Raw genomic sequence first — 12489 nt, 5'->3', positions numbered from 1 at the left:
CTTCTCTCTCTTTTTACAATCATTTACTCAAATTGTCATTCAATCAACAAGCAAACAGAAAACTTTGAAAAAGAAAAAGCCAATGATTATGTGTATATTCCTAGAATTATCTAATGAGGAACAGGAAAACGAAACTGTAGAAGAAAGTGAAGTGGATAGTGATAGTGGTGATAGTGATGGTGGTTTTGACAGTGAATCAACAATAAATTTCTGACGAGGATATGGAAGAACCCTTAGGGGATGATCAGCAAATGGCACAGATATTAGAAGCTAAAATAAAAAGAACACTGTCCTGCCCTGGCATGTATAGCAAAGGATATATAGAATGAAGTTTTTTAATGTGATTGATCTCACTATGATTAGCAAAATTGTGAAATGCACTGACTTGCAAATCTGTAACCAAAGAACATGACAATGATACTCCAGAGAGATTGTAAGGATACATCAAGTGAACTCTGAACTCATGACTTACCTGTGACTGTTATATATGACTGGAGTAAAAAAAAGCACACCACACCAACAAGAAGGAAAGATGGGCAAGTGACGGAACGGGAATGGAAATTGCGAGAGCTGTGATCAACTGCAAACGATACTTTTGATGAGTTGAAAAATTTTGCAATTATTAATTTGTTCGTCTCCTTTGACTGTTATGGTCATTCAGACAAATGCATAGGTTCATACTTTTTTAGAGAGCAGTGAGAAGTAAATCTGGCACAGTCAGATTAATTCACATTGACATTAATTTTAGCTTGTAGTCAATTAATTACTCCTTTCAGACTATTAGGTTACATATCAATATTTTGCATACCATGTAGACACGTAAATTTGGCCAATCTGGAATAACTCACATTCACAAAATTTCAGTTTTGCATTTAAATAAAATATTTTGATCAGTTTAAAATTGTTACAATACAGTTGACTCTTGCTAATCCGGGCATACCTTGCACAGAGGGGTGCCAGATTAGAGACAGTGCTGAATCAAAAAGAGTGCTTGAAAATGTCATTAAATTAATGTTATAAGCTGCACCAACCAGTCCACCTGCATTTCTAAATCCAAACTAGAATATTGCACAGGTGGCCAATTTGGGTATACATGTATAAAGGTATACGTATATAAGTAAGGCAGTATCATATATGGGACTGGTGCAAATTTTTCAGAAAACTATGACAGTAGAAGTGATAGGAAGTACACTAGAAGAAGGCAGGATAATTGAGAGGCCAAATTACAGAGGGCTGGATTAGCGAGAGTCTAGTATAATAATTAATTCGTTTGTCTCCTTTCACTGTAATGTCAATTCAAACACTTGTATATTTTATAGTAATAAAGACAAAATATACAAAATGCAATATATCGTAACAAGTAGTCGCCCTCGGTAGCGCAGTTGGTATAGCGCTCGCTTTCTATGCTCAAGGTTGCGGATTAGATTCCGGCCGAGTGTGTTTAAATGTGACAGGTTCATGCTAGCAGATTTACTGGCACGTAAAAGAACTCTTGCAGGACAAAAAAATTCCGGCACACCGCCAATGCTCCACGAATTTTTTGTTTTTAATTTATTAGATAAGAATACATGTTTTCGTAACCATGATAACCTGTTTTCAAAGTTTAAAAGTTTCTATTTCTCATGATATGTTTCACTGTAAACTTCGTGCCTTGTCCTCTGTAACTTTTTATTATTTCAAAGTCCATGTTTATAAAATGTTAACACATTAAGACACACACTTAATTACAGTGGTTCTGTAAAAGAGCATTTGTTTAAAATAAATTCGCTAAAATGCTTTATGCTATATTGAAGCCACGTTAATTCCCTAACCCTATAGAAGAAAGGAAATGCTCTACTGTACACTACCACTAAGACTAAAGGAAGGCATTCTTTTCCTATGAGAGGGGCAACAGCAGAGTTTACCATACAGCTTCGCCAGCATGTAGAGTTCTGAACCTGCCCGAACTGCAGAGAAAAAATTTTACGACTCATGTTCATGCATCAGCACAATAAGCGATAAGTGGCATGAAAGACAAAACAAAGGTTTTATTTTACAGTACTGGCAGGTAGTGATAACGAATTGCGAATGTGCATAACTGCATTGTTGCCGAGAAAGTATATCATCATTTGTGTCCGTGTGGACTCTGCAGCAAATGGATTTCTGTTTGCTTCAATTAGGAACAATTTAATCGAATGAAAAGTTCTGTTTCTTTCAAGCTGTAATTATACGTAATGACACATTAAAGTTTTCACCATATACGTATTACAGTCAGTTTCTGAAAAAGAAGAAATAATAACCCCCACTCCTCGAAGCCAAATTCTGGCAGTGCTACTGTTACTATAAAAGTGAAGTCATCAATCTGGCTATTTCTGACCACTGTGCACTGTCATTAGTTTTCAACAATACATTTGATAGTATAAATAGTTCTCCTGCATATGTAATCCACCTAAACGTACTGTTACTAGTGATAGAATGATTCATTTTCACCGTAAGATGTCCACACCTGTGGAATAATGGTCAGCGCGTCTGGCCGCGAAACCAGGTGGCCCGGGCTCGAATCCCGGTTGGGGCAAGTTACCTGGTTGAGGTTTTTTCCGGGGTTTTCTCTCAACCCAATACGAGCAAATGCTGGGTAACTTTCGGTGGTGGACCCCGGACTCATTTCACCGGCATTATCACCGTCATTCCATTCAGACGCTAAATAACCTGAGATGTTGATACAGCGTCGTAAAATAACCCAATAAAATAAAAATAAATTCATCGTAACATTTTAGCGTAGGATTATTATTTCGGGATTTGTTATGCTTTAAATTCTGAGAATATTTTAATCGAATTTTAATGCTCTTTCATGTAAATTTGCAATATATTTTCCAGTCAGTTTTAAAAAGAATAATTCAGAGACAGAAGCCTCAACACATTTACTGATATATGCCGGAATTATTAAATATGAAAAAAGAGAGTTATTACACTAACATGTTTTTATAAAGTAACACAATGTGAAGAAATATATGTATTCTACATCAAGGCATAGGACAATATAAATCTGTTTTAAGGAATTCCTATTTCATATTCCTGCTATAGAATATAACGCAGCATGGAAGCTTATTAAATCTGAACTCAGAATACAGAAACATATGTACTCATATCACCTGACTAATTCAACTATTTATCAAGCGTTGTTGATGAGATTTGTTGTGAAGGTACATCGAATCATATAATATAAGTGTATAAAGAGAACGAATATTAATAAACCAATAATTCCTCTGGCTGTAGTATCAAAATTGAAAGAGGTAACTAGACTATGAATGAGGTCTTAACAAGTATAAATAAAATGAACTCTTGACAGTAGACACACATTTCGCTTCAAATAACTAGGTATTTAAAGATTTTATGCAGGCTCACCTGTCAGCAAAACAATTTGAATAGTGTGCATTGTCGAACTACAGAAGTGGAATTAAAAAATATTTTTTTCCCACCCATCACAGACAAGTAGACATTGCTTTTTCGAAGTCCTGGTAATAACATTATTAAATTAATTATCCCACATATTTCGGGGTCAGTTAAGAGAGAAGTTTTATATAATAATCTTATTGAGTTTGGTACTCCCAAGAAACTAGTTCAATTAATTAAAATCTGTCTCAGTGAAACATACAGCAGAGTCCATATAGGTCAGTTTCTATCTCATGCTTTTCCAATTCATTGCGAGCTAAATCAAGGAGATGCACTATCACCTTTCCTTTTTAACTTTACTCTAAAACAGGCATGCACAAGGTTTGCGCTCTCCGAGCGGAATGCAGATATTACCTGCACTCTGTTTAAGGGTGGACTGGAAGAAGGGGTGATCTCGTACAAAATGTACACAAAAGGAAGTACTATTACGAGTGTTCATGGAATGAATTCCCGTTCTGTCTTTGCAAAAGTATCTTGGACTATTATTAATTAATAAAGAAATATTTATTTTACAGAAATAATAGAAATTCTATAGCTACTTAAATGTACAATATCATTTTGTTATATTTTTATTTATCAGTACATCAAAACCAGGTTTTATGCTGTTGGCAGCTGAAAGGAACAGTAGCCTACTGATCATAATGAAGCATCAGTTACAGATGTTCGATGCCTGCCTTTATTAAAGTTGATTACAGAAAACAGTTGCTCACAAATATACATGTTGAGCCAAACATAGCAGTCATTTTCACAGCCAGCCTGTGCAGTTGTGGATATTATTGCTAATGTTTAGTCTTGTAAAACTCAACCAGGCTAGTAGTATTATTCAAACGGTCTTTAGCCCTTAGTTCACAATGAAGATCAATAAGTTCGAGCTGCAAATCGTAAAATGTTAAATGTTATGTTTTATTTAACAACGCTTGCTCCGCCCGTGTGCCAGAATTTTGTCCCACAGAAGTTCTTTTACATGCCAGTAAATGTACTGGCATGAGCCGGTCGCATTTAAGCACATTTAAATGTAATCGACCTGGCCAGGAATCGAACCTGCAATCTCGGGCATGGAAGTAATTAAGAAAGTACCTCTGATAAGACAACATATTTCAAATTCATAAAAAATAAATACCGATTGTACCTATCTTGGTTAATAATGCAGCTTTAAACTCCTGAACCTTTTTACTGCGATTTTCAGCAATAAAACAATCGTAAGTATCTTTATGTCTGGACCCGTAATGACGCATTATATTATGTTTCTTTCTACCTTTCAAAATGTTGTGGTAGATAAGGCAGTGAGTATTTACTCCAGTAGCTATGAAAAAATAAGCATTTTCCCATGCAACATTGAAAGAATTTGCCTGATGATCACTTTTCCATCTTTTAGATTCCTCCATACTGCACTGTAGCAGTAGGTAAGCAACATGAAACAGTTACTGAGAATAGGCCTACACACTGCACTCCACTAGATAGCTGAGTGGTCGTTTCCCTCTCCTCTACCTATAGCAAGTCTATGTCATTCTGACGTATCTTCCTCTCTGTTTTGGCGAGCGGTAAACACGGCTCTCCCGCACCAAAGGGGTGCGTGCGCTCGTTGAGCGCTGTTTGTGCAGGTATGCTCTAGAATATGCCATTAGGAATGTCCAGGATAACAGACAGAGTTTGGAATTGAATGGATTACATCAGCTGCTTGTCTATGCAAATGACATGAATGTGTTGCGAGAGAATCCACGAACTATTAAAGATAATGTGGGAATTTTACTTGAAGCAAGTAAAGAGAGAGGTTTGGAAGTAAATCTGTCTCGTGACCAGAACAAGTATGAAATGGAAATATACAAATTGGGTATTTATGCTTTGAAAAAGTGGAAAAGTTCAAATATCTTGGAGCAACAGTAACAAATATAAATGATACTTGGGAGGAGTATAAGCGCAGAATAAATATGGGAACTGCCTATTATTATTTGGTTGAGAAGCTTTTGTCATCCAGTCTGCTCTCAAAAAACCTGAAAGTTAGAATTTATAAAACAGTTATATTACCGGTTGTTCTGTATAGTTGTAAAACTTGGACTCTCACTTTGAGAGAGGAACTGAGGCTAAGGGTGTTCGAGAATAAGGTGTTTAGGAAAATATTTGGGGCTAAGCTAGATGAAGTTACAGGAGAATGGAGAAAGTTACACAACGTAAAACTGCACGCATTGTATTCTTCACCCAACATTATTAGAAATATTAAATCCAGATGTTTGTGATGGGTATGTAGCACATATGGGCGAATCCAAAAATGATGTACAGTGTTAGTTGGGAGGCCAGAGGGAAAAAGACCTTTGGGGAGGCCGAGACATAGATGGGAGGATAATATAAAAATGAATTTGAGGGAGGTGGGATATGATGGTGGAGACTGAATTAATCTTGCTCAGGATAGGGGCCGATGGTGGGCTTATGTGAGGGCAGCAATGAACCTGCGGGTTCCTTAAAAACCATTTGTAAGTAAATAAATACATATTTCGGGATGCCTTTCTTTTATTTCTGTTATTTCTGAAATTTTTTTTTACACTTCAATAAAGAACTACAACTTACAGGAGACAATGAACGTGTCACTCCAGTAGAAGTCTAAAAACCACAACCTTAATGTGTTAGGTATTTTTTATTTTCTTTTTCTTTCATATCTCTTATTTTTTATTGCTGGTAATATCATGCTGTTAGCTAATAATGCATGCATTTTTCTACCAAAATTGACATATTTCACTGGTCTCAGAAGTAAAATTAAATGTATTAATAATTTCTCCTTGCGAAATATTTACTAAAAATTATTGTAGGATATTAGAAATAGCACATCTCAGATAAGGTTATTCATGAACGACTGTATAATATTTAGAAAAATTAGTGATAAATCTTATATCACTGCCTTGCAAAACTATCTTGATCTTACTGAAATCTGGACTACAGCAAATAAAATTAAAATCAATGTGAGCAAAAGTAAATTAATATGTATCCTTCCATAGATCATAAAACGAAATTCGTCTCACATACCAACGAAATGAGTCACCGGTTCCACTTGTAAATACATAGGTACTGTATAATTTTAGAAACAAACTGGTTACAATGTCACCAATATTACAAAGATAGCATGGAAAGCACTACATCTCTCTATGTGTATTCTTCAGAAAGCTAACCGAAAGTAAAAAAAAACTAGTGTACTATACATAACCCCTGTTCGGTCCACAGTTCTGGAGTAATGAAATGAACGGACCCAGGTTCAAATTCTGCTTGGGGAAGTTATCTGGTTGAGGTAATCCGTAAAATTTTGATTTCTACTCTCATCATTAGAGAAACTCATGAGAAATGATTTCTACTTTTGGAGGTTTTTTTTTTTTTCAATAAAATAGACACTTTTCTTACAAATTAAATGAAAAAGTTAACAGATATCGTATTTCTACCCATTGGGAAGCCTAGTAACCCTACTGTGGTGACCAAGAGATGGAAAGGTGCTATTCACACAAAGCGCGTGTGTATTCATGGCCTATGTGAGCTGGCGAGTCTGTTGCCAAACTATGCATACTTTCAGCCTAATATTGTAATTACCCATGCACGTACTTACAAAACGCACAATAGGTTTTTTTAATGTATTCTATTACACCTTCAATTTGCACAGTTATATTTCTTCCATTCTGTATTGTGCCCCTGTGTTCTAACATTTGATTTACACCACACAGTGACACTATCCTATAGCTGCGTTTCAGGCTGAAGTGCTAACACACTTGTTTTCCATCGAGGCAGCCAGGATTCGATTCTCGGCCAGGTCGTGATTGAATTTGTGATGGACAAAGCAAACGGAGGGTCTTTCTATGGGTACACCAGTTTCCCTCTATCATTCTCCACCTCTCTTCATTTCATCTATCATCTGCAATACTAAAAATATGCTTGGGTGAAGTCTTGAGATAGTACGAGTTTTCGATGCTGATATAGGAAGAACTTTGGGTTCCAGCTGCAGAGGTTTATCAGGATACCTGTGTGTGTGGATGGTGCCTGGCTCTATCAGGCTACTCGTCCGAGAAATGGGACCTCACTATGTAAGACTAAGGTAGGATGGCCCACCTGTCAGCCGACGATGACAAAAGGGCTTGAGTCTCTGAGCTCCTGTTGCTTATCAGGCTAGTCATCCACTGAATAGGACTTGACACTATGAACTGGGGATGAGGCAGGATGACACACCTACTAGCATCGGATTCACGATATCACCCAGGTCACCTGTCGGACTTACATAATCATCGCATATATAGGGCTCACAAAGGGTCAAAGCATGCCAAAGTGTACGGATCCGGAAAGCCAAGCAAAGATATTGTCCTTTCCTATGCAATTCTCTCAGTCATCAAGGTTTATCACCTGTTGTTGCTTGCTTGACTTCAGACAGGTCATACTCTGATAATGAGTTATGATTGCTTTCTTACGTTATCTTCTTCATTATCTCTTTTGTCGTAAGTGTAACCTTTTATAATTTGTTCTTTCATTGACCCAATTACACCACACATTCGGATCTTTGCTGTTTTCAAGTTTTCCTCGATGAGTATCTGATATTCTGTTGTTGAAAATGTAATAAAAATGTCTGGAAAACACATAAGATAGTAAAAAGAAATGTACCTATTTTCATGTTATAGGTCTAAATATTGGTCAGAAAGTTAATATTACGTGTATAAGAGGAGAAAATAAAAAGGAGTATATCTTTGTTATTCTAATAAGTGCATGAGTGACTGCTATCCTCCAATTCAGTTTGCAGGTCGTTTATACAATGCACAAAAATTGAACAAAGCCACTGAACTGATATCAAGTTATAGATCTAATAAGCAGGTAATGTGAATGGGCGAATGTGTTACAACAAAATGGAACCACGTAGCAATAGGCTACAATTCACTGAATGACAAGTGACTCCTCGCGTCTACTCTAGGGTTAATTATTTTGACACTTCGTGATTGTAATAGAGTGTATCGGACTTTAGAATATACGATAATAAGGGAAAAAATTAAATTACCATAATGTTGAGTCAATTTTCCGTAATAGCAATGCTTATGGACATGCGTGAAAGATATTTAATGCTTCAGTTGTTTTCTCCAGCCAACTGTACCACGAGACAGCAAAATTCATCCATTATCAGTACAAGTGGCACTCCAGGTGCAGGACTCCACTCGTCTCAGTCGACTAATAGCATAGAATTTAATTAATTAATTTATGTATTTCTGTCTAAGTGCTTACTGAATTGATAAAATAAAATATTACAATATATAATAATTTGTTTCTATTCTACATTTATTTTGCGAATGTTCCCACCTTATCGATATCAGGCTATGAACTACAGAATATCTCAATATTTCTGCATGTCAAAATACTTGATTTACAAACGAGATTAACAATAAAATAAAACATGCTAAAAACATTTGATAACCTAGACTAATATAATTCACATGAATATTGATATGTTAAAATAAGTTGAAGGTTAAAAATAATAAAATACATATATATTTACAGTTGTACATAATATTCAGTATTAATTATCTGATCAAATGTATGTCACAATAATAATATGTATTCTCTTGGTTACAATAAATTATAAATGGTATTCCTTATAATCATCAATCTGAATATATAATCATAAATATGTTGTTTTGTATGTCATAGCATAAGAAATTAAAGGAAGTCCTAGGTTTGCATATTAATTGTAGCAATTGTAAACTTTTAATTGAGCTTTACATCATATATGTTTTGTACTTATTTACAATTCTGTTTGACACGCAAGTATCAGTTATATATTATTGTTGACTAGTATATAATGTATGTTGTATATTTACTATATGTTGAATTATCTGTTGTATATGGTTTGTTAAACTTGATAAAACCACTTGAATATGTTATTTTAAAGTTTCCTTGTGTATACATGATGTGCTGTCGTTCTTCGACGTGTTCTTGATTAAGCTTGAGTGTAGACCTATGACATTATATATATGATGCAGATTGTTGAAGGTTGTGGTTGTGAAATTCTTCTTTTGAAATGATCAATTTACAAATGGACAGATGGAAAAACTATTTTGGACAACTACTAAATATACATAGGCCAAATAGAAATCATTGGGACGAAACTGAAATATAAACTGCTGAGCCATTTATACCCGAACCCACACTTTCTGAAGTCGAAATTGTGATAGAAAATCTGAGAAATTATAAGTCTCCAGGTATCTATCAAATTCCAGCAGAATTAATACAAGAGGGTGGAAGCGCATATCTAACGAAATTTATAAGATTGTACTTGCTATTTGGGAAAAGGAAATTGTACCAGAACAATGGAAGGAGTCCATAATCGTACCTCTCTTTAAGAAGGGGGACAAGATTAACTGTAGCAACTTTCGAGGAATATCACTTTTGTTGACATCGTACAAAATTTTGTCCAATATTCTTTTGAGAAGATTAACTCCATATGTAGACGAAATTATTGGGGATCATCAGTGTGGTTTTAGGCGTAATAGATCAACAACTGACCAGATATTTTGTATTCGATAGATAATGGAGAAAAAATGGGAGTATAAGGGTACAGTGCATCAGTTATTCATAGATTTCAAAAAGGCATATGACTCGGTTAAGAAAAAAGTTTTATATGATATTCTTATTTAATTTGGTATTCCCAAGAAACTAGTTCGATTAATTAAAATGTGTTTCAGTGAAACGTACAGCAGAGTTCGTATAGGTCAGTTTCTGTCAGATGCATTTCCAATTCACTGTGGGCTAAAGCAAGGAGATGCACTATCACCTTTACTTTTTAACTTTGCTCTAGAAGATGCCATTAGGAAAGTCCAGGGTAACAGAGAGGGTTTGGAATTGAACGGGTTACATCAGCTGCTTGTCTATGGGGATGACATGAATATGTTAGGACAAAATCCACAAATGATTAGGGAAAACACGGGAATTTTACTGGAAGCAAGTAAAAGAGATAGGTTTGGAAGTAAATCCCGAAAAGACAAAGTATATGATTATGTCTCGTGACGAGAATATTGTACGAAATGGAAATATAAAAATTGGAAATTCATCTTTTGAAGAGGTGGAGAAGTTCAAATATCTTGGAGCAACAGTAACAAATATAAATGATACTCCGGAGGAAATTAAATACAGAATAAATATGGGAAATGCCTGTCATTATTCGGTTCGGAAGCTTTTTATCATCCAGTCTGCTGTCAAAAAATCTTAAAGTTAGAATTTATAAAACAGTTATATTACCGGTTGTTCTGTATGGTTGTGAAACTTCGACTCTCACTTTGAGAGAGGAACATAGGTTAAGGGTGTTTGAGAATAAGGTGCTTAGGAAAATATTTGAGGCTAAGAGGGATGAAGTATTCTTCACTTGACATAATTAGGAACATTAAATCCAGACGTTTGAGATGGGCAGGGCATGTAGCACGTAAGGGCGAATCCAGAAATGCATATAGAGTGTTAGTTGGGAGGCCGGAGGGAAAAAGATCTTTAGGGAGGCCGAGACGTAGATGGGAAGAAAATATTAAAATGGATTTGGGGGAGGTAGGATATGATGATAGAGAATGGATTAATCTTGCTCAGTATAGGGGCCAATGGCAGGCTTATGTGAGGGCGGCAATAAACCTCCGGGTTCCTTAAAATCCAGTAAGTAAGGAAGTAAGTAAGCACAATGAATGGTACCCGTTCATTGTAAATCACGTGTAGCATTTGAATCCTTGTACATTTGGTTGTGTTGGTTGAAATCAGGTAGCAAATGGCCTGTAACAGCTAATGTTGTCCTGTGTCATGTCTGTTGTTTATGCAAGACATAACAAAAGCCTAAACTAACATAACCTAACCTATCACAGATTCGTACCACATATGCAGGGCACAGCCTGAGTATACACTAGCATGAAACTTTTATGTTGTCACCAAAGTTATGTTGGTATTACAGAGGAGACAGCTGAAGGTGAGGAAGAGAAGTGGGAAGGGAAGAACCTCAGTGCTCGTTTAACCATGAATTCTATTAATGTACCTACATATCCTATTTCATTTTGTAACGTTTTGCATATTAGTTACTTATTTTTATTCTTGGGTCAATCATAAATGTCGTGGAATCAGAAAACATTTTCAAATTGTAATTTTTATTTTATAAGGAAATTCTGCATTTTGTTATATTTGTTGTTTATCGACCAAGAATTAAACTGTTATGAGAACAATACAAGCTGCCATTTTGAGTAAGTTGTCATCCTTCCACTTCTTCTCTTTTCTGATTCGCTAATATGTAGGTTTGCGTCTTTCATCGTGAATGCCTACATTCCAGTAATTTAACGACTTTTATTTTTATATTATTACCTTTACGTTCAATTTTCATTGTGAATGGGCCTTATGTAGTGTTAATACCTAATCTTGAAGGCTCAATCATTGCTTTCAAAGCACTGTTAAACTTTGTAAGGATGTTGTTAAAAAGAAAACAGTACATGAGTTCAATATCAAGAGTGTTAACACAACAATACAATTACTAAACTTTACTCACCTCTAGTTCACACTTCATCACAGGGAAGGTGTTTTGCTCTGTAGTCTCCTCAGTTTTCATTTCCCATTTGAAGCCACAGATTGAGTCCACTTTGGTGTATTTCTGTGGAATGCACAGACATAACAATGTTATAATTCATTACTTTCTGTTGCAGCCCGTAACTCTGGGTCTGCATGCTGGCACTTGGCTGCTGCTCCTGTTGAAACCTGAGTGACAATGGGAATGAAGCAGATCGCATATGATTCAATCAACAACATTGGATTCCTCTTGTTAACACATACACACACTATCCTCTCAGGACATTATTGCAATCGACAGTAGACATATTACCTCTGTAGTTGAACTTGTAGTCAATCTGATGCTGCAAGGGATTAAAGCCATCACAAGCAAGTAACTGACATCTGACAGTTCCATAACATTCGTTTCTGAACTCCCTTCTATCAACTGCCCAGTTTCAACAACCAACAGTAACTGAATTCCTCAAGTGACTTTGAAGCACTGCAAGACAAGTGAAAACAGCATTGCGACATACATTCTTTTAGCTC

General features: G+C 35.7%; 1 protein-coding gene across 4 annotated transcripts in view; it reads right to left on the bottom strand.

Moving 5' to 3' along the window:
* LOC138710253 (zinc finger protein ZFP2-like) overlaps positions 1 to 12489 on the bottom strand; it is a 52618-nt gene that overhangs the window by 23382 nt on the left and 16747 nt on the right. For all 4 annotated transcript variants that reach the window (XM_069840956.1, XM_069840955.1, XM_069840957.1 and 1 more), the window contains exon 3: positions 11945 to 12046. In XM_069840956.1, coding sequence (XP_069697057.1) covers positions 11945 to 12046 — 102 coding nt within the window. The remainder of the gene's footprint in view (positions 1 to 11944; positions 12047 to 12489) is intronic.

Source organism: Periplaneta americana, chromosome 12 (genome assembly GCF_040183065.1).
Source record: "Periplaneta americana isolate PAMFEO1 chromosome 12, P.americana_PAMFEO1_priV1, whole genome shotgun sequence".
Lineage (NCBI taxonomy): Eukaryota > Metazoa > Arthropoda > Insecta > Blattodea > Blattidae > Periplaneta > Periplaneta americana.
This window is presented reverse-complemented; position numbering and strand designations above follow the sequence as displayed.